Consider the following 27,722-nt stretch of genomic DNA (forward strand, 5'->3'; position numbering starts at 1 on the left):
TTCTCCTTTCTGTCACTATCCATTTGACTCCTCTAGGGACCTCGTATAAGTGGACTCATGCGGAATTTGTCTTTTTGTGACTGGCTTATTTCACTGAGCATAATGTCCTCAGGGTTCATCCGTGTTGTAGCATGTGACTAATTCCCTTCCTTTTTAAGGCCGAATAATATTTTTGTTTTCTTTTTATCACCTCATCTGGAAAAATAATACGGTATGCTTTTATGGAGAGGAGGCCCAAAGGCTTCTGCAGACATGCTATCCATGCGAGCTTGCTGTGTTTATACAGCTTTGACTTGTATATAATCAAGAGTTCTGAGAGCATTGTGGGTCAGAGCCATCCCCTCTTCCTGTCTGCCTCCCGCCTTGCCACGGGGGTTGGGCGGGAGCTCCCCTGTAAGAGGGAGCAGTGGTGGGGTGCTGCCCTCCACTGAGATGCCTGCTCTTCCTTCCAGGTACCTTGCTGACTGCCCACTCCCCAACTCCTGTCGCCCCCCACCCCGTCACCGTGCCCACGTATCGGGCCCCAGGAACGCCCACCTACAGCTATGTGCCCCCCCAGTGGTGATCACCCTGCAAACGTAAGTGACTGGTGAAGCCCGAGGCCAGCTTGTGACTAAAGTGCATTTTTTTAAGAGGAGAATGGGAGATCTGTGTCATTTTAAATACTGCCAAGAAAAATGCTACCTGATGATCCAAAGGCAATGCAGCGTTTAAATTTTTGTCCTTATTGGGACTCTGCAGAGGAAAGAAGAAGGAAACCATGAGTTCTTGCTGTGCATCCTCTGCACTGTGTCCCTTACCTGGGCTGTGCTCTAGTCTCCTGCCCGCCTCCTGCAGGAAGTAGGACTCCAGTTGTAACTGGAAGTCTCTGGGGTCCGTGGGAACCAGCACGGCTGCCTCTCTTGCTGCTGCCCTTTCTTGTCCTAGTGGATCTCCTCCTCCAGTTGAATGCCTCCTTTCCTGAGCAGTGGTGCCAGAGGAGCTGTGTGTGACTGTGTCCATCTTTCTCCCCACCCCCCAGGTTTGTGGATGGAGCTGTGCAGTCACATCATGGAGGTTCCACAGCTGGTGCTGCAGGCCTTGTGCCTCCAACCAGGACTTTCTTCTTAATGCTCTCGACACTTAGCTAAACACTACTACGGCCGGCCCAGCAGGTCCTAGCACCCTCAGTCTCCAACTGACTCTGTGGGTTGGTCTTAAAGCAAATCCTGTTTGGTGGGCTGCCAGGCAATTTTTTAGCTAACTGTAATGATAAAAAGGGAGTGTTAATCTGTTCTGAATCATATCTAGTTGAATGCATGTTAAAAAAACACAAAAACAAAGCTTGCTCAATCTACCTGCAGTGACTGATGCAGAACCATCATATGCAAAATCCAAAGGAATGGAAAAGTATTTTACAACTTGTATCACTAATGCACTGTTGTAACGTATGCAAAGTCTTAAAGTTATAAGTGTTAAAGTGAATTTCTTCATAGAGCATCTGAAATCTCTTTGATGATTCTTCAGCCTTTTGGGGTTGACGTGGGTTGCCAGTTGGAAACGTGGACTTCTGGTTTCCACCCATCTGTTCCTTTTGCACGGACTGCACTGGGAGAGAGTTGCAGGGACGGGGAGAGTGTGGGGAGGCCACCGCTGCTTGGGGTGCAGCCAGGTTAATGGCTTTCTCTCCATTTAGGCTTGTGGGGTCAGTGTGATGTGGACGTCCTTAGGGATTACCATGAATCCAGTTAGGGACACAAGGTGGTTTATGTATCAGCAAAGCAATTTTCTCTGCCATCTAAATTTTCATTACAAATCTCTTACAGATAGAGATGATGTTTTCTATATGTTTAATGGAAAAGTCCTATGTAGAGCTAAATTATTTTCCTGGGATGGGAGATATATGAGAGAACCAGCCACACTTGGAGGAGGTATTGGCCTCTCCTTTATTTAGCTTAGAAAAATCATTCCTTTCCCCCCTACCCCGACCCGCCCGGGAAATGTCTGAGTCACCTGAAAACATATGTAGGCATTGTTGTTCTTCCTCTCACAAAGAAGGCAAAGACTTCATTCAGCTGTGTGTTATGAAGAAAGTTGTATATTTAAGAACTTTTAAAAGGGAACAGAACTTTATTGGATATTGATTGTTCCTTGTAGAGAGGCAGGGCTGTGGCTGTGTTTCGGCCCATGCACTCGATGGGGACTTGTCCTCTGAGACCACCTGGAGGGCGCTCGTGGAGATGGCTGTGGGGAGGTGTGAGGGAAGGGCTGGCGCCTGTTGTCTGTGAGCCCCTTTGGCCATCTCTTCTCGCGGCTGGGGACACTCAGCACAAAGCACGTGTGGACAGCAAAGGGCCAGGCAGCATCAGAACGTGTGTGCCTGCCAGAACTTACCACAGAAAGGATTTTGTGTTTAAAATCTGAATATTGTACATAAGAAACCAAGAGGAATTTTTGCCTAAATGTGCCCAACTTGTATCGATGGGTGTGTGTGTGTGTGTCTGTCCTCAGATGAAGTCGGAGGGGGTGGGGGGTGAGGGCTGTTCCCTTTCAGCGGTCTGTCAGGGGCGGGGGTGCCCCTACTCCACCCCGTCGTCATTTCAAGCGCTGTGGGCCTCAGGTGGGGAGGGCGCCTTTCTCTCCTTACGGCTCCGGCAGCTGGTCAGGGCTCCGGCACTGGGGTGGCGTTCAGCCCCGGATGGTGAGTGGATACCTGACCCCTGAGCCTTTGGTAACCTTATTTTTTATAGTAAGTACTCTTCATAGTTTTCTTTTTCACATTTTATTTTATAAGAGTTTTAGGAATATTTTTGCATGGATCATTGTAAACAGAAGATTTATTTCTAATGTCTGTAACATAGTGTGTTTACTGATAAGTACTTTAAATTGCTTCAAGAGCACTTAACCCACCTTTGTATGTGTGTATTCATATGTGTGTGTGTGTGTGTGTGTGTGTGTGTGTGTGTGTGTGTGTGTGTGTGTGTAGCAGCCATTTACCCCAGGCACACTGTCCACTTCAACTCTTTGTTGGTAATTCCATCTGTATAGTGGACGGTTTGTAATATCAATATGTTCTAAGGGTTCCAGGGGCTGAACAGAGAAGTTGGTTTCCCCAGTTTAGCGTAATAAGATAGGAGAAAATAAGAGTTTAGGATATGCTTTTTAAACGTCCCAGTGTGCGCACACACAGAAACACACATGCCACTACCTGTAAGGATTGGACTCATTTGAATTCAGGAGGAAGTTATGAGAAATTATATAGGCTGTTTCTTCCAGCTTGCCTGAGACTTGGCACACACAGGGTGAGTGTTTTCACGAGCACTGAATTAAATGGTGTTTTCAAGAGAAAGAAAAGAGTGGGTTTCGTTTTCTCCCCATTTACATCAGCTTTATAAACACTTTCCCCCCTGTAATTTCTGTAAAAATCTTATTGCCCTTTTGTGAAGTTGAGTTGGGAGACTTCATCAGATACTTTTGCATTATGGAATACATCTCTGTGGAAACCTTTTTAATTTTGAAACTATCGGCATCAGCTACCAAATATGGAAGGTAGATCTTGTCTAGCAGGTGAGAATCTGGATATAATGAATAGTAACAAAACTATCATATGTTGTAATTTTAGCAGCATTTAGTTCCAGTAAAATTAACTAAGGAATAGAGCTTCTGTTACAAAGTTGCATAATTTGATATCCTAAGCACAATAGTAGAACATTCAGAGAAATTTTGCATTTTTTATATGTGACATTCCTAATTTGAGAGTCTTTCAGCTAAATTACAGTTATTTTAGAAGTTGAGACAGGCAAGTAAAGGAACTAATTCCTATAAACATAGGTATCATCATGGATATATATATTTTTTTCATGAATATTTTTAAGAAATTTTATTCTTCAGCCTTCCCCTAAGGTTTAGAAGGTATGTTTCTCTGCTTAGGGAAATCTTGTTTGGATCTGGGCCAGGTGACTGAACGTTTCACGATGAGTGATGGTCCCGTCATCCTGCTGCCTTTGAGAACTGAGGCCAGCATCCGGGCCAGGGCCATTCATGGTGACAAGCACCGAAGCGCTTCCAGAATCTTTTACGTCTCTTGTGTTCAACCTTTTCTCAGCATTCTTATTGGTTTGGTTATTAAGCCTACCAGTTGTATTATGTGACTCTGTTTCTTGAGTGCTATGCAAATGTAGTATTTACAGGAGCCGAATGTGGTTCTGAGCTGTGGGCTGGACAACTGGTCGGTACGCGCCCTGCCCTTCCCAGGCTGGGCATGCAGTGCCTCGCTCCATCTGCTGGCATCGGCACTTCAAACAAGAGGAAACAGATTCTTGGGGCTTGGGATGTACTAATCTCTGATAGTGCTGTCCTGCCAGCAGGTGGAGAAAGGATGGCAGGCACCAGACGCATCAGTATTGGGGCTTGCTTTTTAAGAAGGAAACCCAGACTTCTTCACCTGTCCTTTGTAAACATTTGGAAACAGTATTACTCAGACCAGTTGGGCCACCTTCTCCCTATCTGGCAGCTAACGGCTGGACACCCCCGTTCTTGCCAGCCTGGGCATTGCCCAGACGGGACGCCTGCCTGACTTCCTCTGGCCGTGCAAGGGCAGGCTTAAGGGTGTGGGGCTTGAGGTGGGGGGCAGCTTCTGGTTCTTCTCTTGGTGCTTTCTAAGGACAGGTGTGTCTCTAGAGAGGAGTGGTTGGCATAGGGGAAGGGTGGCCCGCGTGACTCTCCTCTAGCACATTTCACATGTTGGTATGTTTTTTTGTCCTGAGCTGTTTGTTACTCAACCTGAGCTTTCTGAAAGGAGCCTGCAGAGGACAGCCTGCCAAGGAGGGTCTGATCTTTTCAGGTAGAAAGTTGCAGAGTTGATCTTACATGTTTCAGAGGATTTGTCTCTTTCCCCACCCTATTCTCTTGAACAGAAAACCTCTGGGGTAATCTTATTTGAATCCCCGGGATCAAACGTCAAGTCACTTGGGACAGGGAGACGAGGAGAGGCTGGCATCTCTGTGCAGGGAGCCTGCAGTGAGCTTCAGGGGATGCTGTGCTCCCAGGATTGGTGTGTTGGAGATGACAAGTGTCTTGGCTTGGCCTCCTGAGCCCTGTTGGTCTCCTGTAGGTCCTCGTGCAGACCAGTGGTTGGTAGACCAGTTGGGCTGGACCTGAGGCCAGCTCTCATGTGTTCCTGGCGGGGTTACTGTGATGGCCACTCAAGAGAGACCCCAGGGAGCCACTGTTACTGACTAGGAAATTGGTTTTTGTTTTTTTTAAAACGATTTTGGAATACTGTTTTTTTTTTTTTTAGACCGTTCTCATAGTACTTTTTTAAAACTTAAGTCAGCATTGTCTTCCAGTGTTAAAGGCCCCCCTCACCTCTGCATTGAACTTAAGGTGTCAATCAATACAAAGGAATGGAACACCCATCCTGAGCCAATTCCATTATGTGTAAATTCGTACTATTTTAATTTTTTATGCAATCTGATGAGTAGATGAGCTCAGATTTAAAATTCTTAAAAGCACGTTTATTGTAACAAGAATTGTTATGTATTAATACTGCAGTTTTCAATAAAGATTGACTTGTGTTGCATATTGTGATTTTCATGATTTTTCCCCATAGGTTTTGTCTCCAGGTGGCTTGGCCTGGATGGAAGGTGTAGTGTCTCTTAAGTTAGGAAGTCCAGGGGTTTCAGGCTCAGCCCCAGTGACCTGGGCAGTATGTACGGGTGTGAAGGTAGCAGGTTGTGGGTAAGGGGAGGGAAGCCACCCTTGTTCCTCCTCTTGTGGTCCTGTGGCCTGGGTCCTCCTGGGAGGAAGACACATCCTTCCCCATTTCACCAAGGAGGAAGGTGAGACCCAGAAAGATTACGGACTGCCTGTCCCCCAAACTCACTTCAGCTAAACAGACTGACTCTGGAAGCAGCCAGGCAGGGAGGTGCTGAGACAGCTCCCAGTTACCCGGAGCCTCTCTGAAGCCTCTGTCCACCAAAGCCCTGGGGGCCTAGCTCATTCCTCTAGTCTTAGGAAAGGCCTGGGGTAGAAACAGATAAGTGGCGAGGGGACGGACGAGAAAATGCACAGAAAACAAGGGCCGGCAGCCAGGTTATTTTTCACAAGTTTCTTTATGAAATTAAATGTGGTTTCTGGCTTGGAGAAGGTGTAGTGCAAGAGTGACTGTACATGCTGCTGAATTCCCGTGGGCCACAGGGGCGGCTCCGTGCCCCAAGCCAGGCCCTGGCCACACTCATTGGTGCCCCTCCTCTGTGGGATGTGGGCTTCCTTCCAACCCACATGCCCACCAGCCTCTGGGTGGGTCAGTCCTGGGTGCCGGGCCACAGAATTCAGTCCTTATGGCTTCTCACGCTCACTTAGGGTAAGGCAGTCTTTCTGTGTCACTAACAATTCTTTTTCTCTACCGTTAGAAAAACAAAATCTGAACAAAAAATACTGGAACCAGGTTCTGGAATCACCCCACAGCTACAGGTGGACTGGTCACAAACCCTGACAGAAGTATTCAGCTGACTATGGTTTTCTTTCCACTATAAACAAACACATCACAAGTGAAGAGAGGGTGTCCAGCAGCCAGGAGTGTCTAGAGAGGGGCTGGGAAGCAAAAACGGGTGGGCTCTGGGCCAGATGTTTCTGTGTGCAGAATTCCTGGTTCCCACCCACCAGGGACGCAGGCTGCCTGGTTCACCAGCTGGGGGCCTGCAAGGAGAACAGGAGGGCAGAGGGGTACACAGCCTGGCTCTGCAGGTGGCCGAAGGCAAGAGACGTCTCCTGCCCAGAGAAACCAGGGGCAGGAGGGACGATTAGATGTCCCAAGAAGAGGGTCCAAAGCGGCATTCTCACACGTGCTGGCCTGGTGGTGGTTCTGAGCTGTGGCTCCCAGGAGGCCCCGCACAGGCCGAGAGGGTGGCGGGAGGTTCACGTGCTGGGGGCCTGCCTCTCCAGCCAGCGTCTCCAGCGCCCCAGTAGTGGGGAGGAAACCGGGAATGGGGGCACCTCGCACCTCCCACCTCCAGTCTGCGTAACAGGCAGAGGAAGCCCGGGGAGGAAAAGCTGGAGGCCCGCCGGCGGGGCAGGTCCAGATGGTGCCATTGGCGGGGCGTGGGCTCACTTGCGGAAGGGCGCCAGCCGGCTGATGCTGTGCCAGAAGGTGGACGGCTTCCGCTTGGGCTCTGCCAGCACCAGGACCTGTTGCTGCGGCAGGCTGGTGGGCAGAGCTGGGTGCTTCTGGCGTGTCAGGTAGTAGGGCCGGCTGAGGGCTGGGCAGGGGAAGAGAGCAGGGGTCGGAGGTGTGTTGGGAGCCGCGTGGCACAGGGCAGAGCCTGTGGGGGCAGCGGGCCGTCCCCGGGCTGCCTCCAACACCCACCCTTGCTCCCCTGGGGCTGACCACACCCAAGGGCCTGGGCTGCCCTCCGTGGTCTGCAGGGGGGATGGCCAGGGGTCGTGGGAAGGCGTGAGGCCTGGAGCTGCTCTTGGGGGGGCGTTTAACGTTTCTGTAGGAACAGGCTGTTAGTTCCTTGCCACGAGGTGCCTAGGCCGGCTGCCAGGAAGCAGCCCTGCCTGGGGAAGGAAAAGCTGGCACCGAACAGCACCGTGCTGCTCCTGGGAGCCTGCGGGGCTGGAGAGCAGGAATATCCACCGCGTGCCTAAGCAGGCTTCCCCTCACCAGCGGCCCCTCACCACCAACCTTTGGGAACACAGACCTGCAAAGGGCAGTGGGCACCTCTGAGGACCCAGGCCCAGCTGACCCTGCTTTGGGCCGGGCTGCTGTGGGTGGAGGTGGGACCACCACCTGCTTACCTTTGGGCTTCCCGACAGCCTGCTGCTTGCTGGCATTCAGCATGGCCTGCTTCCTCTGTAGCTGGGTGATGGAGAAGCCTGAGAAGGGGCCACAAATGAGAGCCACAGCTGCCCTCCCACACCCCCCTCCTCCCCCTGCCACGGTCCTCTTGCCCTGGCACCAGTGCAGTCTCTGTGCACCCGGCCCTGCCCACGGTACTCGGGGGCTCAGCATCCCGCCCCACCAGCCTGGCTCGGCCGCCCAGGCGGAGGACGTGCTCCGCAGGGGCGCTCTGGTGCACCTCTCGGCGGCCTCCCTCGTCGCCCTGCCCCGTCGCTCACCCTGCCCGGCTCACCTACGTGGCTGGTGCCTACTGTCCTTTCTCGGCCCTGTGGAGGCGGCTCCTTTGCCAGATCCAGAACCGACCTGGTCACCGCCCAGCGTGATGGCCAGGGGCCCAAGGACAGGAGGGGAATGCCGTGCTCACGTGGGGCAGGGGGAGGCCTCTGGAGGCCGGCGCCCACCTCCCACTCCAACTGAGCAGAGGCTCCCACCCTATGGAGTGTGTGCACGCGTGTGGCGGGGGGCAGTGACCCACGCCTGGGGCCGAAGCCACGACGTGTCCCAGAGCCTCGCCAAACCCCGAGGTTCTGCCCGTGTGAGACCGGCCTCTCACAGTCCCAAGGTCATGCCGGCTCCCCGGCACGGGGGCACGGAGGGCTGGGTGGGCCCTCGCGGTGGGGCCAGGCCAAGCGGGCTCTCGCACCTGTCTCCTGGTCCAGCCGCACCTGGTCCCGCTCCCTGGCGAAGGCCTTGAGCCAGCGCTGCTTCTGCTCGGGCTTCTTGGCGCACAGCAGCTGGCTCTCCCCCGAGGGGCCGCAGCGCAGCCGGAAGGCGTTCCTGACGCTCACATGGAGCTCCCCGTCCTTCCCGTCCTCCAGGTCCACCAGTTCCAGGCCATCCAGGTCCAGTCGGCCCTTGTAGTAGAGCACGTCCCGGCGGAGAAGGTCCTGCCAGAGACGCCGTGAGCCCCCCGGCCCGCCTGCTTGCCCGGCCCCGCGGCCTGAACCATCCTCCTGACCGCGTCCGAGGCCCTGCCTCACCTTCTGCCCTGTGACCATAAGGGCCAGCGGGCTGCAGAAAGTGATCTCGGGAGGGAGAGCGAGCCTGGCTTGGCCCACGACCACATGCTGAACCCATGGCGAAGGAGGCGCTCCTTGAGTTAACATTTACTGGCTGGCCTGGGGGTCTCTAAACACCCCCAGCCTCACGGGGAGGCAGCCACGGAGACAGGCAGCAGGCCAGGGCCCACAGTGCGCAGCAAAGGAGAGCATCAGTCTACCGAGGCCAGGCCAGAGCCAGCGCTCAGGAGGGCTGCCCAGCCACTTGTGCCATGTTTTGAAAGGGGAGTAGAAGCCAGCAGCGAAGAGGAGGCCTGGAGGCAGCTGGAACAGAGGATCCCAGGGTTGGGAAGGGGAAGCTGAGGTTTGCAGGAAGAGAAGGGCTGGCTTGAGAAGCGAGCAGGGGCTCTTCAGGAAGGAGGGTATTCTTAACAGCACTGCGCGCCGGTCAGACTCTGAGGGCCACCCTCTGGTCCCTGGGCCACTAGGCTCACGCGTGCGTGCGTGCGTGTGTGTGTCTCATTTTCTCTGGGCAGCTGCTCCCAGCCCTCGACCTCACTCCCTCCATTCCTGCTCTAAACAGGTGCATCTAGCAGGGAAGAGTGACTCTGGTACCTTCTTACAGTAGATGAGCTGGTGGTCAAAGAGAAAAAACATCCTCTGCTGGCTCTTGGCTTGTGGCTGTGTGACACGAGTCAGCTCCCCCGAGTGGATGAGTTCTGAGCTCCTGACCAGGAGATCTTCTCCCTGGGGGACCCAAGGGGAGCCGTGAGCTGAGTGCTCCCATCCTGGGGCTTAGAGCAAGGCTCTGCTGGGCTCGGCATCCTGCCTCTACTGCTGGCTCGGTAGGTGGGGTCCTTACTGGCCCTGCCTGCCCACGGCCCCCGTCGGGCCAGGGTCTGCAGCAAGCAGCAGGCCATAGAGGAGGGGGTTGCTCTTGAAGCCCGAGGAAGTGGGGTGGAGTCAGAAGGCGGTTTGGCCTAGGAGTCGGTCATCTCCGTTAAATGAGGCCCCACAGCAGTCAGTGGCGTGAGCATTCGCAATGTGGCTAATCCCTATCAAGGTGTCATTTAGGAAAACTATACACCGATTTTTAAGACTTAGTATGAAATCAAGACTGTGACTATTTCACCAATGGTATTTTATATGTTGATTACATGTGGAAATGATATTTTGGATATACTGGGTTAAACGAAACATCATTAAAGTTAGTTTCACCTGTTTTTTTCTTTTTCTTTTTTGGCGGTACGCGGGCCTCTCACTGTTGTGGCCTCTCCTGCTGCGGAGCACAGGCTCCGGATGCGCAGGCTCAGCGGCCATGGCTCACGGGCCCAGCCGCTCCACAGCATGTGGGACCCTCCCGGACCGGGGCACGAACCTGCATCCCCTGCATCGGCAGGTGGACTCTCAACCACTGCGCCACCAGGGAAGCCCCTTTTTTTCATTTTTAAGATAGATCCTAACACATACAAAATTCCCTATGTGGCTCACACGGTACTTTGGACAGTGTGGCTCTAGAGAACAATTAGACCTGGCTGGAAGTCACTTCCGAGGCCTGTCTTTTAAAAGGGGTTTCGGAGGTTTTCCTCTGGCTCAGTGTTACTTAGTACCTGAATTCCTATCATCAGACTTCACACTTTCAGATGAAGCCCTACAGCGCCCAGTTCCTCCAGGAAAATGCAAACCACAGCCAGGCGCTATTGGCAGCCACTCAGTTTGGGATAAGTGAGTTTGTGAGGGTCCTTGGTCAGGGCTGGGCCTCAGAACCAATCATCAGGAAAGCAAAAGCCAGGCACCCAAAACAAAACACAAATCAAACACTCAGCCCCCCTCTCAGGGAGTCTAATTCCGTATTTCTAGGATGGGGCCTAGGAATCTTGTTTTTTCACAGATTTTACGGTTGGTGGGCGGGGTTGGAGAGAACAGGACAGGACCGTCGCCGTTAGTTCAGGCATCCGTGCTGCCTTAGAAGATGAGACTGGCCCACGTGAGGGGATTGTGTATGCCAGGAAAACGGAACCAGAAGGCTCCTCCGACCGGTGGCAGTCCGTCTCTGGTCACACTGTGGCAAGCCTGGCCCCTTCTGTTGGGAGCCCCAGAAGTTAACTCGAACTTGGGGGCCCAGCCTGTCCCCAGAGGCTGGCTGGCTGCACCCTGAGAGGAGCATGTGGCATTTTACACGTGCCCTGAGCTCTTCACCAGGAAGGAGGCCAGCAGGCCTGCTCCGGGAGCAGCGCTCAAGGCCTGGGGCTCGGACACGGGCCGGGCTGGCCCTGCAGAGCCCCAGCTCTCCCTCCTGACACTAGCTCCTGTTTGCTGGCTCCTAGGAGCATGGCCCCCTGCTTCAGCGCCCTCCTAGGTTTCTCAGGGGCAAGCATGGTTTTAAAGCCAAGGCCAAGCCCCACGGCATTTTCTGGGGGTGTTGGGCCCTCACCTCCCAGTCCTCTATGGAGCTCTGCCACTGAGCGATCTTGTCGATGTTTTCAAGTCTCCGTTTCCGTTCGTTGATGAGCTGGGCCACATTCTTCATGGCATGTAAGGCAGCTTCCACGTCCTTGAAATCCCTGGGGCGGAACAGAGGTGGAAGAGGGCTTACGAGATCCCTCTGGGGCTGTGCCCTTGTGCCATTTCTCCACCCATCAAGTGCATACCCCCATCTTCTCCATAAAAGAGGCACAGAGCAGAACTTAATATCCTATTCAACTTTATTCAGCCCAGCCCCTCACTGCAAGGACAGCTCACGAAGGCTGGAATTGTACGTTTCGGTCTGTGCTGTCACCCCAGTGCCCGCAGTAGTGCCCAGCACACTAAAAGCCTCAACAAACCTCCCCCAGCACCCTCCTACCTGTGCTGGGGGTGCGTGTACTTGAGCAGCTCAGCCAGCTGCAGAGGGTACTTGCAGATCTTCTGCACAGGTGTCAGCAGGAAGCCGTCCAGGGAGATGTCGATCATCTTCTGCAGCAGCCGGCAGGCCTCGAAGAAGTACACGTACTTGCTGAGCTTGGCGAGGCGTGAGAGCTCCACGCAGGCGTTGGGGTGGTTGTTGCAGTACTCTGAGTAGATCTGGAAATCCGCTTGCTGTGGGCACAGCTGGAGGTGAGGACGGCTGCCTCCTGACCCCACCAGGCCATGGGCAGTGTGGGGGCGGGGGCGGGAGGCAGCTCAGGGAGCCCAGGCTCTGTCTACCTACGTCTCTGGGCACAAGCCACGCAGAATCGTGCCCAGGGACGTGAAAGACCCCAGAAAACTCAGGCATGCGCTTGCCTGTCGCCACCTAGCTTTCTCTGCAGGGCCCTCAGCAGATATTTTGACAGTATGCCAGGTTTCTGGGTGAAATCAATGATACTAATAAGGAAGGGATATCACGGCCCAAAAGGAGAGAGAGGAAGATTAAGAGAGACCCCGACGGCTGTGCCTCCCGGGCTGTCTTCCTCCTCAGCCCAGTGTTTTGCTTCTTCCTCACAAAGCTCTGGCCTCACATCTGAACACAGCCGCTGTCAAACTTTACTCAACACCATGTGAGAGAGATATATCCACGTTGCGTGTGTTGTACGGGAGACTCACTGTGCCTGCTTTTGTGTGTAACTTTCATCTACCTGGAGCCAGAGGGAGACCTAGGTCTGACCTAGGACTTCGTGGACTTAGGTGGAAAAGGAGGGTAGCTGGCTGCCTGGCAGGCTGCTGTGATGGTCCCACTGGGTAATGCTGATAGCGTGCCTGTTAGACATGCCCTGTTTCCCATTCCCTTGTCACAACTCTGCCTGATGAATAATACAGGACCCAAATTCCCACACTCACTCAGGTACCCAGACCCACCACCTGCTTCTGAGGTCACCCTCCTCAGCTTTCCTCCTGCCACTGGAGAGGGGTGGAAGGGCCTCCCCAACCCCCCACTGCTAGCAGTCGGAAAGGAGCCCAGGTTGTCCCTGATGGGCTGAGCTAGGCATCCTCTGCTCAGCCCCACATGACTGCCACAGGAAAGGGATGAAAACAAGGAGTCCACCTAGCCCAGATGAGTCCAATGAACCTTGGCTAAAATGTCAACTGGCATTTAGAGTGGAAGTAAGAACTAATTCAACCTCAATTCCAGTGTGCTCACTGTGAGAGGAATCCCAGAATTCGCTAGGAACAGCCCTTAGGGTGTTCAGCAGGTGGCCCAGCCCACCTCTGTCCCAAGCAGATCCTTTCCGGGGCCAAAGCCTAGGCCTGCCTGCTCCAAGGAGCCTTCTCCAGCTTGGTTTGCCCACCTCACCCCACCCAGACCCCCAGAAGCAGAGAAACTTCTAAAGCAGAGTGGAAGGGTGACAGCGGTCGGGGCCAGGGATGGTGGGGCAGGGCAGAGCCCCCAGCAGAGATGGGGGGTTCAGGGGCTACCGCACAGGGTGAGGGCCTCGGGGGCGGGGTCCCAGGGCGGGCTGCTCACGTGTTCCAGGAAGCAGGCGCCCAGCTCGCTCAGGTGTGGCCGCTCCCGGTTGAACTTCTGCTCCAGCGCCTTCACGAAGGCCTTCTGGCACCGGTAGATGTCCTCGATGTTCCCGAAGATGGTTCGCAGCTGCTCCTCGCTGAACATGTCCACGCGCTTGCGACACTGCCTGAGGTAGCCCTGGGGGCGCGGGCGGTCAGGCTCACCTCCGGGTCCCCTCCACCCCCAGCCCCGCCAGCCCGCGAGCCTCACCTCGCAGATGTCGCGCAGGTGCTTGATGTAGTCCCGCTCGGTGCTGAGGATCTCGTTGATGACGTTGGTCCGCATCTGGTCCTTGCTGCTCTGCGCCTCAGCCCCGCCGTGCCCGGCCCCGCCGTGCCCGGTCCCCAGCGCCGCGTCGTCCGCCGGCTCGTCCTGGTTCACCCGCAGCTGCAGGCAACGCGGCCGGTCAGCGTCCCTCGGGACCGCAGGGGCAGGAAGCCGCTCCGTCACCCGCACAGTGCCCGCAAGGACAGGAGACGCCAGGTCCGAAGGCGCCCCGTTCCCCGGCTTCCCCCTTACATTCGGCTCTGCGAGGCATAGTGCTCGGAACCGGGCACACGCTCACTGCAGGGCCTCTGAACCGGCGCCTGCTCATACTGGGCCCTCTAGGGGCTGTGAAGGAAGCAGACGGGTGATGTGGCCTTGCCAGCTCTGGGACTGTAGCTAGGAAAGGCTCCGGGTGCAGAGAGCGCTGTTCCTCCGGGAGGTCTGGGGCAGGAGAAGCACTCCCCTCCCCACGGCCCTCTGCCTGGTTTGGAGCCTGCGCCTGGATTCCTTCCCTGGAGACCAAAGGCTGCCTTAGGTCTGGGTTCGCTCCCGTGATCTCTTGGGTTAAAGACTTAGCTTGTCCCTGCCTCAGTTTCCTCAGGCGTAGCGATGGCTCCCAGATCCCAGGACTGTTGTGAAAGTTAGAACTGAGATGCCCCGCGCAGATGGTCTGCACAGCGCTTTGCAGATGCCTGGGAAGCCCAGCTGGCTGTGGCGGCTGTACTCTAACACACAGACCCCCCCGCGCCCGGAGGGGACCACTTTTCTGACCCGTTCTTCACTGGCCGCTGAGGACTCCTGGAGGGAGGGGCAGGGGCAGGGATGGAGTTGGTGGTGGCGCAGGAGGAAGGCTGTGTCTCGATTCCCAGGCTGGGCTTCCCGACACCCACCCGCCCACCCAGCCCCCAGCCTGCAGTCCCAGCGCAGCTATGAGTGGGAGGTCCACACACAGCACCCCAGACCCCAGAGCAGTTTCAGGCTTGCACTGCTGAGCAGAGCCAGCTGCCTCTTTACGGGGCTAGGAGAAGCTCGGGCCAGTGCGTACCCGCACAAAGCTTGCTGGAAACCAGCCCTCGCCGTCAGCGACCCGGCCCCACCACCACTCTCTGTTGGTGGCATCCATTACTTCGATGACGTCCCCGGCGTTGAAGCCCAGTTCCTGGTCATCCATGGTGACATGGTCCCAGAGTGCTTCAGCACAGACCACACTGCCATCACTGATGAGCTGTGGAGAGAACCAGGGAGGGCAGGTCACAGGGGTGAGGGTGTTCCTGCCCTCTGTCCCCCACCCCTGGGAAGGGGGGATCCTGACTCGTGGTACAGAGGGGCGGACGGAGGCTCCCGCTGAGCCAGCCGCTCTTCGGGAGGCAGGGCTGTGCCCAGGGCATGTCTAGACTGGCGGTGAACTTGATCCTTGACTGCTAGAATCCTGGGGAGCCACAGAATCTGAGGGCGAGCAAGCTGCCCCCTCCTGCACACAGGGCACACCTTCTTCCCGTCCCCCCTGGGCCGTGATTAAACTATTGCCTCTCAGCTTCCCCCGTGTCTCTGCTGTGCTCCGTGAGGCTGGCCTGGGGCACTGCCGGCTGCATCTCTGCTTGTGCCGGCCGTCCCCTGTGGCATCAGAGGGGACCTGAGAACTGGAGAGGGAGGGGGCTTGCTCCTTCCTAGTGGCTTCTTGTGGACCTGCAGTCTACCACCTGATTAGCAGCAAACACCGCTTCCCCAGGTCTGCTGGTGCCCAGCCACTGCAGTAGCTGGATCCGGTCTGCAGTGTTTTTTGAACGCCTGCAGAGCCAGTCTCGGCCCCCTCGGCACCAGCTGAGCAGCCCCCCTCCTCAGAGTTCTAGGCCTCCAGCTCACAGAATTCTCAGTTTTAATTACTCCAGTCTAGTTCCTTCATTCCCCAGCTCTAGAGAGGAGGGAACATCTCGCAGTTGCCACCTCTGTCACAGAAACCTCAGGGCTGTTCCTGAGCACTTCATGACTGAGTCACCCACTTTACACCTGGCTGACAATTCTCTATATTGATTTCTCTCTCCGGAAATGACTGGCGTGGTTCCTCCCTCCGCAGGATCAGAAATCGCATTAGGAGGGACGCTCCCCTCCCAGGCAGCCCTTGTGCTCAGAGCTCCATTTTGCACTGGGCTGACTCCTCCCTGCTCATGTAATGTGGGCTGAGTGTCTACTCCGTGAATGACGAGTGGCTCCGTGAGCTTCGGGCAGCCCACCTCCTGAGCAGTGGGCTGGGGGCTGCCCAGGAGGTGAGGTTCGTGCCCCTCGCTACTGGGACCAGGTGTCGGCTCTGACTGTCACAGACCTGAGCTGGCTCTTTGGCTAAGCAGTCAAGGCCTTGGGGCATCACCAGGCACGGCCTCTGTGCTGTTTCCTCCTCTGAGCTGCTGCCCAGCGGGGGGTCACTTGTCTCCACGGCACCCCAAAGGGACAGGGTGAGAAGCAGGGGCTGCTTGGGTACTGGAGCGCACTCAGGCTGGGCCCTTCCTCCAGGGTAGGGCCTGAGAAAGCACGCTCACAAACCACCATGAGGTTCTTCATGTTTTCTTGGGTTTAAACCTGCTCCAAACCCCAGTGAAACCACTCTTCAGAATAATCCACAGCTTACGTGTACACCCATCCTCACAGCAGCAGCTGTTCAAGGGCTGCAGATTCCCGTGGCCCACCCAGGGACCCTGGGCAGACAGCACTGGGCTAATCCTGGGGGCTGCAGGCCTCCTCAAGAAACCACTGTACTCATCCCAGCTAAGAAGACCTCCTACAGGCTTGTCCTCTTCTGCAGGGAGAAACCTCCGGGCTGCAGTGCGGCCAGGATGAGACCAGAGGATTCAGCGAGGCCACGTGAGAAGAGCTGGCCAGCTGCAGCCCGGGAGCAGGCATCAGGCTGGGCGGCCCACAGCCGGCACACGGGCACAAGCGGGCTGCCATCCAGCCCTCAGAGGATCTGGCCCTAGACCAAGAGGAAGCAGAGTGGCTCAAAGGTGGTGCAGTTGAGCCAATGAGGACGTGGCTGCAGGTGAACATTCCCGTACAGGGACAGTGACCAAGGGTGACTTGGCCCATCAGGATGGAGACTATTTGGGAAGGCTTGTACGTTCTGAGTGATGAGTTACGGAGACTGGGGAGGGTTCACCCCTGGAGCTGCTTTTGTAACCTGAGGTTTGAATCTGGCAGGGAACAAAACTTCTGGTTTATTAAGCTTTGTAGTTTTGATCCTGGGGAAGTGGGTGTTCTGAGACTCCCTGTTCCGGCACGCACCTGCCAGTGCACATTCACAGGCTGGCTAATGGGATGCTACACTCTGATCTCTTGAGAACAATCTGCTAGATCGCAGGCGGATGCCGTCCATCCTCAGGTCACACGAGCTGCACGCGCTAGTCTCCAGGACAGCGTGGAGGTAGTCCCCACTGCTAGAGCCCAGGCAGGGAGGAAGCACTGCAGACACACCCCACACAGCCCAGCTTCTGACCAGTTCCCTTCCCAGGTTAGTCCCACATGATTATTAATCAGGTCAGGCATCTCCCCCTGTCCCCACCTTCCCTCAAATGAGTCCTGAGCAAAATCCCCGCTTGCATGGCCCAGTGCCTCCTGCCTGCTCCCGCTTTATTCCGCCAGCCTTTGCGGAGAGGTGCGGGTCCTCCGCAGGTGGTCTCCTGCTCAGCTTTGGGAAGGGCTCCAGGTGTGGGGCAAAGGGGCAGGCTTCCTTACGCCTTTATGGACAAGCCCCCATACCCATCCTGACCCGTCACCTAGAAGCCCTTGATGGCAGGGGGTAGGGTAGGGTGACCTTTGTCACTTCCTTGTCCCAGCGACTTGCTGGGCACAGGGGACTTGATAGACACACAGCCATGAGCAACTCCCCTGATATCCCCGTGCCTCGGTCCCCATCAGAACCCAGAGTAACAGTGTGCTGTACCTGGGTCACCAGTCTCCCGTGTAGCTCCACAAATAGGAGGTGCTCAGACAAGGCACAGCTATGACATTAACCATTTATGTGACGTCACTAAGACAAGATGCAGCTCCAAGAGGTCAGAGACACATTCCACTTTCAGGACAGCCTGGAGGCTGCCAGGGCCAGTGCTGGGTGGGCTTCTGGACAGAGGCCCTTCCTGGCACTCTGTTTGAGGTGCAGCTGCACTGAAGCCAAAACTCAGGCTGGGCAGGGCCAGGGGCGAGGCTTCCGGGCTCCCTCCTGGCCTGGCAGTGGGGAGCATACGCTGGCTCTGAGGTATGGGGTGTTTATGTGGAGGCAGGTGGGGGACTGTCCCGGACGGCGGGGGGCAATTTCAGGACGAAGACAAGCCAGGGACAGGGTGCTGGATCCCCTTTTGTGCCTCTGAGAGTTTGACAGGGCTGGGAAAGCCAGGCTCTGCCTCAAAGCGCCCCCTGATGACCACCCATCACCCTCCCCACCCTGCCCCACCTCCCAGCTGTCTCACACATGCACGCTGGTGGAGGAGTCCATGCCGACAGTCTGGGAACACAACGCAGATCCCACGGGCCCCCGCACACGCAGCCCAGGGGTGCCCACATGCAAGGGGCAGGGTGGGGGGCGGCCTGCCTGCAGTGGGGGGCACGCTGACTGAGACCACTTATCTAACACCTAAAGTGGGAAAAGCAACTGCAGGCAACATAAGCAGAGGAGCCCACTCATCCTCAGACATCTCTCAACCCGCACAGAAAGGCATGTCCAGGTCCGCTCACACGGTGGTCACATGTGCGAGGTTCCCTGACAACCAGACAGCTGCGGCCACAGCGGCATCTGCACCCTCAGTCTCACACACACACACACACACACACACACACACACACACACACACACACACACACACACACACACACGAGACAGACATTAAGGACCCCATGGCACGTATCACCGCGCCCCTAAGTCACCCACCCGGCCGTGCCCCGGGGGACGCGCACACAGACGGGCTCCAGCGCACGGGTTTGAGGTGTAGGCCTCCCCTCGTGGGGCGGTGCAGGGCTCTCGGGGCCCCGCCTCGGGCAGCTGGGGGCTGGGGCGGCCACAGCCGGAGCCGGGCGGCAGGAAACACGCGCAGCGGCGGAGGGGGCCCACGCCGGCGCCACTCACCCCGGCGGTCAGCGGAAGGCCAGCAGGAATATCAGCACGACATTGATGAGCACAAGCAGCGCCAGCACGGCGAAGACCACCACGCGCTGGGCGCCGGGGGGCAGGTTGCAGCGCAGGAGGGCGCGCAGGACGCTCCCGGGCGGCGCTGGGCGGCGCCGGGACTGCGGGGCCCTGGCCATGGCGCCCAGCCTCCCGGCTCCGCGCGCCCGGGGATCCCGCCGCGACAGGTCGGCCGCGGGGCTGCCGGAGCGCCCAGAGCGGGGGCGGAGCCGCCGCTCTCCCCGGGCCGGGGCTTCTCCCTCGCCGCGCGCGCCGCGTCCCCCAAGACCCGGCCCAGCGACCCGGCCGCCGGCGGGGGCGGGGCTGGGGGCGGGGCCGGGCCGGGCGTCTCCACCCGAGGGGTCTCCGCGGTCCTGGCTCCGCGCGGGCCGGGCGCATAGATGACCACGGTGGCGCTTAGGGTGCCGGGGGCCAGGGGTTCTGAGTCCTAACACCAAGGGCTGCCCTTGGCCCCGACAGCACAGATGAGTAAATGCGGCTCTGAAAGGTCGATTTGCTCTGTCATAAACTCGTCCAAGAATTTGAACTCTGGACAGACTGGCGGATCCGTGTTGAGATGCTCCAGAAAGGCCCTGACTCAGAACCTCTCCTACTGACCTTGCCCATCAGAGCGGCATTTTGTTCCTATGGGAAAGCAGCTGGCTTCTTCAGCCGCTAACCCTCCCTCCCCAGTTTCACTGAGGTATGATTGACAAAAATTGTATATATTTAAGGCGTACGACTTGATATACACTGTAAAATGACCACCACAATCAAGCCACTGTGGTGGCTGGATTACCATTTCCATCTCCTCACAGAGTTACCATTTTGTCTGTGTGGTGAGAACACTTTAAGAACTAACCACTCAGCAAATTTTAAGTACAATACAGTACTGTTAACAATACTCACCATCCTGTACATGAGATCCCCAGAACTTATTCATCTTGCGTAATTAAAACTTTGTACTCTTTGACCAACATCTTCCCATTTCTCTCTCCCCCAGCCCCTGGCAGCCACTCTACTCTCAGATTCTGTGAGTTTGACTTTTAGATTACACATATAAGTGCAATCATGCAGTCTTTGTCTTTCTGTGTCACTTAGCATAATGTTCTCTAGGTTCATCCACCTCGTTGCAAAGGGCAGGATTTCCTTCTTTTTTAAGGCTGAATAATATATATACCACATTATCCTTCATCCATTCATCCGCTGACGGACACTTAGGTGTTTCCATATCTTGACTATTGTGAATAATGCTGCAGTGAACATGGGAGTGCAAATATCTCTTCAAGATCCTGATTTCATTTCCTTTGGATATACATCCAGAAATGGGATTGCTGGAGCGTATAATAGTTCTATTTTAAACTTTCTGAGGAACGTCCACACTGTTGTCCAAAGTGGTTGCACCAGTTTACATTCCCAGCAACGGTGTGTAAGGGTTTCTTTTCCCACATCCTCAAGAGCACTTATCTTTTGTCTTTTTAATAATAGCCATTGTAAGCTGTGAGGTAATGTCTCATTATGGTTTTGGTTTGCCTTTCCCTGATATTTGAATGTCCAGTAACGTTGGGCATTTTCTTTTAAGAGATGTCTATTCAGGTCTCTTTGCCCATTTTTTAATTGGGTTATTACTATTATTATTTCTGGTTTGTTTTTTGGGTTCTTTTTTTTTTTCTCTATTGAGTTGTGAGTGCCTTAGAGATTTTGGATATTAACCCTTTATCAGATATACGGTTTGCAAATATATTTTCCCACCCCATAGGTTGCCTTTTCACTCTGTTGATGGTTTCTTTTACTGTGCAAAGCTTTTTAGTTTGATGCAATCCCACTTGTCTATTTTTGCTTTTGCTGCCTGTGCTTTTCAAATGTGTCATATACAAAAATCATGGCCCAGAACAATGCCAAGAAGCTTTTCCCCCTGTTTTCTTCTAGTAGGTTAATGGTTTCAGGTCTTACATTTGAGTCTTTAATCCCATTTTGAGTTGATTTTTGAGGGTCCAATTTCATTCTTCTGCACGTGGTTCAGCAGCTTTTGGAAAAAACCCTATGTCAGGTACCCGGGGGTTTCTACTGCCTCCCAGACAGAGCTTGCAACCTTAACCTTGCAGGGCTCAGAGCTCATGTGCAAGCCTGTCATTCCATCCACAGTGAGGAGCTCTGTCACGGTCACCGAGCCCCTCTGATGGGTCAGGAGGCAGCAGCTGAGGGGGCCGAGGAGACTGAAAAGCAGCTCAGAAGTGGGCAGAGGTTTCCAGGCTCCATGCTCAGCTCTGAGGCTCCTGGGGCAGGAGAAGCCCATGGAGGGATTACGTGCAGAGGCTGGGTGTTCCCTTGTGGGTGGCTGTATGTTCAGGTTCCCTGTGTGTGTGCCGGCTCTACATGCATGTGAGTGAGTAGAGACGATGGTGCCTGTGGACGTCACCATCCTGCTGAAGAGTGCAAGTGGACGCCGGGATGTATGTGCGCAGGTGGGTACCTGTGTGTGTGGCAGAGGAGGGTTGGGATGTGTCCAGAGAGGCTGTCTGCCCCCCTCAGGTCTGAAGGTTCAACTGGGCCTATCTGTCTAGTTGGGGGAAAGAGTCTTCTTTTCCTGCCCAGTTCTTCAAATGACTGGCTCAAGATTTTCTCCCTTCAAGCTCTCACAAGGATTGTGGGGACTCCCTATTGCCCCAAATCCCAGCACTGGTAAGACTGTGTGACGCCTCTGGTGGGGTGTGGCTCGGACCCCTGACTTGAGTCATTGTGCCCCTGTGGTTGCAGAGCCATCGGACACCCAGGAAGGAGGGCACGGTGGGCTGTGTGACCTCAGGCCACCAGTCAGAGTGGTTCCAGGAAGCCACTGGTCAGCGCAGCACTGAGTGCTGTGGGTCTACAGGACCTTCCTGCTGCTGCCTGGCCTCGGGGGCGAGCTTCAGGACTTCAGCCACGGCTCAGCTCTGGGATGATGCTTGTGTCCCCTGTGCAGCTGAGCAGCCTGGGAGACGTTAAGTGGCAGAAGAACCTTGAACCTGGGCCGGGATGGAGGACTGAGAGGTGGCTTCTGCCCCACCCCGGGGCACCCAGCCTTCAGATCCCGGTGATCTGGGTGTACGGCAGGGAAGATAGTAGCAACAGTATTTGTGTGTGTATTTCATGACCAAAAACAAAGCCAAAAAAGCTTGAAAACAAAGGCGTAGGCCCTTGAAAGATTCAGGCTGAAAGGATCCAAGCCAGGGAGGAGTAGAAGAGGCAGCAGGGCCTGGCCCGCCAGGCTAGCTGGGTGAGTGTGTAGGTCTGGGAGGGGCAGGACTGCCGTGGAGGGGGGTGACCTAGGTGTCCGGGACATGGCTTCAGGAGGGTGAGGGAAGAGGAAGGCTGCTCTGGGCTGCTGACCATGGGCCTCAAGCTGCTCCTGCCCCATCTCTCAGAGACCTACGTCCGTTTGTCACCCAGCTCAGGGTGCGCGTGAGGGGTCTGGAGCCCTGACCAGTACTGGGCTCCTCCCTGGGGCCGGGGAGGGGGTGCAAGAGCTAAGTCAGGTGTGGGGACAGATAACCAGGGTCACAGGCACCAGGGAAGGCAGAAACTCCTGGATGGAGGGTCAGACTGCCTCCAGGAAGGGGTGGTCACAAGCCAGCCTCGCATCCTGCGGTGTTCTCTAAATGCTCCACCAAGAAGTGCTGCGAGTAGGTGGATGGCCAGACTGTCTTCTGTCCTTGGTGACCCCACGGCCTGGGGGGCCGGGCCAGTCCGGCTTCCCACCTGCTGTGCTGGCCGAGTTCCCGGCAAAGCTCCTTTTACACTTGAAGCCCCAGGTTGGAGGACAAGCTTTATGTCTGTCTGCCCTCTAGTCTGGGTGTCATCTTCTCTCCGCAGGATGATCCAGGAGCTGCCCTCAGCGCCCCCTTGCCCTCCTGGAGCAGGTCTACACACAGGTGTTTGGAGGGGAGCTGGACATTCGAAGGCCCTCAGCTCCGTGCAGCAAGTGGGCAGAGCTGAGGGGAAGCCCAGCTCCACACGCGTGCCGTCCTCCAGCACAGCTTGGCCTGGCCCGGAGGGGAGACTGCAATCTGCAGGGCGGTGGCTGAGCACCAGGAGACCCCAGGCCTCCTGGCTGGGGGCCGGTCCCATCTCACAACTTTGGGTGGGGAGGTTAAAAAGAAACAAGAGCAATGTCTTCCAAAGACACTGCCTACTTTCAGCCCTCAACTCTTCAGAAAAAAAATCCCTGGGCTAAGAATGTCCTCAGGCCTGACCTCAGGGGTGACGCCAGCTCAGCAGAGCATGGCCGGAGCTGTGGGAGGCAGGGAGAGGGTGGGAGGGGGGTGAGGAATTGGGCAGACAGGCCCAGGCCTGGGCCTGGGTCACGGGCATCTGGAGGGGACAATACTGAAAGGAGAGGGGACACTTCTGGGCCCTGACGTTAACTCATGCTGCAGGAACTGGACAGTCACAAGGCACGAGGCACAAGTTAGGGGCAAGGGATACAGGATGAACAAGACATCTCCTTCCATTGGGGCACATGCAGACGAGGCCAGGTGCCCACACACACACATGCAGTGCCTGCCGTCACCCCGGCGGTCAGCTCCCGGAAGGCAGGACGATGTCCTCTGCACAGCTCTGTCCCAGACCTGAGACACTGCCTGACACACACTAAACACTCAGTAAATGTGTGTCACATGCATGCAACACACACATGCACACCTCACACTCAGATCTTCACGTGGTCACACACACACGCTCCTCATGTACCCAGGACACAAAAGGGCCTCGCTGCCCCCCCTGCATCGCCTGCTCTTCAGGCCAGCTGGTTTCGGTTGCCTCCTGCTTAGGAAATTGCAGAGCGATCCCTCCTTAGGTCACCAGGAACTAGACAGTGTCCCAATTTAGAACATGACACCAACGTATTCTTAGAAAATACAAGTGCACGTGTGAGTTTAGAGCAAGCCAGATGCTATTTAGTGTGGACTTCTCTCTGACACGTGTTGCTTCTATTATCTCCAAGCCTGAAACCCACACTGACCACCAGTAAGCCTTCTTGCCTCACACGCAAGAGCTGTGCGTGCCAGAGGGGCCGGGGATGCAGAGCAGGACGTGCTGATCTCGCAAGGCTGGGGGAACCAGCCTGTCATCGGAGGATCACCTCTTATGTCTCTTTGGAGTTCCTGATAAGGTGAATCTATTTAATGCTGCCCAGGAACCGTAACGAATACAGCCTTTCCCGGTTACCCAGTACACCTGGGCACGGTGACTCTCCTACATGCCAGTGGGGCCCAGGGGCCTTATTCACCCCACACAGAGGAAACAGAGGCCCGAGACGGGAATGACCTGCAGCAGGTCCTCCACTAGCCAGCAGCCCAGCCCCTGCCCCATGTCAGCCTTGCATCACTGGAGGGGCTCTGCCGCCTGGCCCGGCCGTCCTCCTCCGTGGCATGCTGCATCCTCACCCCACCCTGGGCGCTCGCCCAGGGTCCAGGGAAGACCAGCACCCTGGGAGCGCTGAGGGCTCTAAACACAGGTACAACACCACCACGCTGTCCACTCAGTAACCTCAAATACCACGCAGGACCTTTGAACCAAACAGGAAACAAATTCTCTAAGCAGCTAAAATAGGTCCTATACAATTCATGGTCTCAATTGCCTTCATTGCCCTTGGCCAGAGCCTACTTGTTCTTCTAGAGCACTCCTGGCTCTTGGCTTTCGTCATCCAAAGACCTTAGAATGGACAAATTTTTAAGGGCCAAAAAGGCACCTCCCCACCAGCAGCATGATGTGACGGACCAGATTCCACCACTAGGTAGGAGATGAACAGCTATAAAAAGTAGACACGAGAGCTCTAACGACGCAGCACTGATGGCCAATCAGATAACCCCACACGGAAAGCTTTATGTTCCTATTCCTTCCTCATTACCATCTGCGTCATTGGAGGTTGAGAGCCCACTGCATGCCACGTTACTTACGTTTGTCCGTCCTCCTGTAACCGTACGGTCATCCTATTTTACAGCTCAGCACTCAGAGGACTACCTGCTCAGATCTCCACACCTGGTCGCTGGCAGGGAGGAGCTCTCATCCAGGTGTGAGAGACTCTCCCCCTGCCCCACATGGCCTCCCACCGTGGCTGGGCCCCAAGACTGAAGGCGGCTGAATCTTCAAGAAAAAGCAAACTATTCTCTGTGAATTCTACTAAGATGACATCATTTTGGAGCCCCTTCCATTCAAAATAGTTTATGAGAAGCACTTAAAGAAAGGCTTCATATATTGGAAAAACCAACTTATTTGGATGCTTATTCCTTATGCATCATGGATTTTGATGAAATCATTATTTAATGGCTACTTTAAATCATCATTCAGAGCCGGGCCTGTGGGAAGCGCTGGTGCACTGGTGACTGTCAGGTAGGTAGTGAGGACACCACACTCCCGAAGGGCTCCAGAAATGTCAGAAGCTAACTGTTTGTACACTGATCTCCTCGTGAGGGGAAAATCTTCTGCAAGATCGTGGGTGGTCTGATTCATTTTAGTGAAGCAGAAATACATTTATATCATGGCCAAGAGGAGAATGTGGTGCTGTTATGGACATGTGCTTGTGCCAGTTACCTACCACATTATGTTCAACAGCCTTCTCCAAATTAAGTGAAAAAGAAGATGGGGAGAAAATAGAAGTATGAGTGAGAAAAACAGAGGAGTGTCCAGGTCTCGAAATTTCTCCTTCCTTGGAGAATACAAAAGGAGGACTTGGCATGGGGACCAGTTTTGCCTACATAAAGTTTCGTACTGATTTCTTCTGCTTAGGTAGGAACAGTAAAAAGTGGTAACATATACTACACAGTTGTCATAGCAACAGCAATACTCTTTAAGCTCTTGGAGTCAATAGGGAAGAAATCACATGCCTTGCCCAGGTCCTGCCCAGGCAACTAGTTGAGAGGTCAGGGGCTAAGCCCTGGCCTCCTTCCTGCCAAGCAGAGCTTCTTCCATCCAGGACAGTGTTACAGGAGTTACATCACAGGTCCTGGGTACCACACCTGCTATTTTGGTTTCCTTCTAGGCCCCTTGAGGGCTGAGGGGAGGGTCCTGGATTTGACAAGCTCTGCTCATGGACACCACATTCTAAAGTGAGAGCCACAGGCTGAACCTGTGTGGAGTGCACGCCGGTGCCACTGTCATCTGCTTGGAACACAGACTGTGGACATCCAGGCCTGCATGAACGTGCTGAAGTCGCCCCGATGGCCAGGTCGTGCGTTCCAGCCCCATCCCTTCACCCATGCAGCCCTGACCCTACCTCGTTGATGGCCAGCTGCTCGCCGCCCCCTCCAGGGTGGCTGTAGTGGTGGCTGGAGCTGTGCACGTCCTCGTACAGGTCCTCCTCACTGCCTGCCTCATCCGCACGGAGCGCCGTGTCCAGAGCTCCATCAGGGAGGGCTGGAAGGAGAGAGAGAGCAACTGCTAAAGGGCAGCAAGGGAGGGGACATGCGGAGAAGGAGACGAGCCTTTCCGGGATAAACGCTCGTTCTGTAAGAGGAGGGAGAGGGTCTGGGAGCCAGGTTCTCACACCATTCTTGTTGCAAAAACACAGTCTGGTTGAAAAAGTGCACTGGTCGACTTTCACACATCACTGTAAATCACCTACCATTCGGTCCCCACCAGCTCAGTAAACAAGGACACACAACTATGTGCCGTGGCATGACACTCGAGTCCCCTCCCGTTGATTTCAATTCAAAACCACTTACCAGTGTGTCAGGTATACATAGTATACTTTACCATACCTCATACATGGCATAAGGCCCTTAAAAATGCTAACAACTTCTTATTAAACATATATGTATATATCTCCAAAGAAATATACAGTATATACATGCAAATATTGTTTGAAAATTAATAAAATGAACACCTGTGGCACTTATCATCATGTTTTAGAAAATTCCAGAATCTTAGAATTCAACCTCCTGTATATCCTACTCCAATCCCATTCCCCTCTCTTTCCTTTAGCGATATCCAATATTTCAAGCTTTCTATAAATTATACAGGCTGTCTTTGTTTTAGCATTTATTTCTGTTGAGTTTTGCATGGTTTGACCTCATATAAACAGAACCATCCAGTAACTTTTCTTCTCTGACTGGCTTTTTTACTCAACAGCTCATGTAGTTGTGATGATTCAGTCTCCCTGACGCACAGTCTTGCATTTTGTGAGTATTTGCAGCTTTGCAGGGGCACTGCACTGCTGCAGAACATCGGGTGTTTCCCATGCTGTTGCTGGTACAAATGATGGTGCTGCAAACACATCCACGTACCGCCTGGGCATGGATCGCAGACTTTCTCCCAGAGTTTCCCAACCTCTTTTTCATTATTACCCCCGCCCAAAGAGCCTTTTATACATTGTTTTCCTATTGACCCCAATGAAATTTTAATACCACGAATATACTATATATTTTAAAGTCCTGTTGCTCTTTGGAGGATCACAAACCATTGTAATAGCTAAGATTTTCGCCCTCTTGGATGAAACCATTACCCGTGGAGTGAATTCATGCTGCTGGGTATAGACACCTAGGTATGGCATCCCTGGGTCCTGGGTATGCCAAACTGTCCCCTAAGCTATCCTATCAACTTAGACGTCAGACAGTGTGTAGGAATGTTTCCAACTCTACATCCTCCCAACTCTTGGGATGGCCATTGTCAGTTTCATTTTTGACAGGCCGATAGGTATGAAATGGGATCTTAGTGTAGTTTTAATTTAAAACTCCTGCTTACTAATGTGTTGAACATCTTATCTTCTATGTTTATGGATTATCTGTATTTCCTTTAATGTGAAGTGTCTATTGAGTGTTTATTTTTAATATAATCATTAATGTAAAAATATATTTCTATGTATGTATAGTTTATATACATACACTTTCCCCCTCTATTCTGGATACCCATCTGTGCCACAAGTGTAATCTCCCTGTTTGTGGCATGTCTTGTCTCTTTAAAAAAATTTTTTTTAAATTTTATTTTTGG

General features: G+C 54.6%; 3 protein-coding genes across 4 annotated transcripts in view; 1 reads left to right on the forward strand and 2 right to left on the reverse strand.

The window, feature by feature from the left end:
• FAM168B (family with sequence similarity 168 member B) overlaps positions 1 to 5,560 on the forward strand; it is a 31,361-nt gene extending 25,801 nt beyond the window's left edge. The window contains exons 5-6 of the mRNA XM_082657994.1: positions 453 to 578; positions 1,022 to 5,560. Of these exons, the coding sequence (XP_082514120.1) occupies positions 453 to 565 (113 nt within the window). The 3' untranslated portion in view covers positions 566 to 578; positions 1,022 to 5,560. The remainder of the gene's footprint in view (positions 1 to 452; positions 579 to 1,021) is intronic.
• Positions 5,561 to 7,086: 1,526 nt separating this feature from the next.
• The window catches only part of ARHGEF4 (Rho guanine nucleotide exchange factor 4), a gene marked incomplete at both ends in the record, with an annotated part of 252,432 nt that continues 231,796 nt past the window's right edge, over positions 7,087 to 27,722 (reverse strand). For both annotated transcript variants that reach the window (XM_082657992.1, XM_082657993.1), the window contains 10 exons: positions 7,087 to 7,238; positions 7,780 to 7,857; positions 8,526 to 8,769; positions 9,496 to 9,627; positions 11,315 to 11,444; positions 11,726 to 11,958; positions 13,304 to 13,483; positions 13,556 to 13,732; positions 14,658 to 14,837; positions 26,011 to 26,150. In XM_082657992.1, the coding sequence (XP_082514118.1) occupies positions 7,087 to 7,238; positions 7,780 to 7,857; positions 8,526 to 8,769; positions 9,496 to 9,627; positions 11,315 to 11,444; positions 11,726 to 11,958; positions 13,304 to 13,483; positions 13,556 to 13,732; positions 14,658 to 14,837; positions 26,011 to 26,150 (1,646 nt within the window). The remainder of the gene's footprint in view (positions 7,239 to 7,779; positions 7,858 to 8,525; positions 8,770 to 9,495; positions 9,628 to 11,314; positions 11,445 to 11,725; positions 11,959 to 13,303; positions 13,484 to 13,555; positions 13,733 to 14,657; positions 14,838 to 26,010; positions 26,151 to 27,722) is intronic.
• Positions 18,728 to 18,898, reverse strand: SMIM39 (small integral membrane protein 39; the record flags this gene model as incomplete). Its single annotated transcript, XM_082658231.1, has 1 exon — positions 18,728 to 18,898. One exon carries the CDS (start codon positions 18,896 to 18,898, stop codon positions 18,728 to 18,730), a length of 171 nt encoding a protein of 56 aa, XP_082514357.1.

The sequence above is a fragment of the Grampus griseus genome (assembly GCF_964374135.1).
Source record: "Grampus griseus genome assembly, chromosome: 7".
In the NCBI taxonomy this organism is placed as follows: Eukaryota; Metazoa; Chordata; class Mammalia; order Artiodactyla; family Delphinidae; genus Grampus; species Grampus griseus.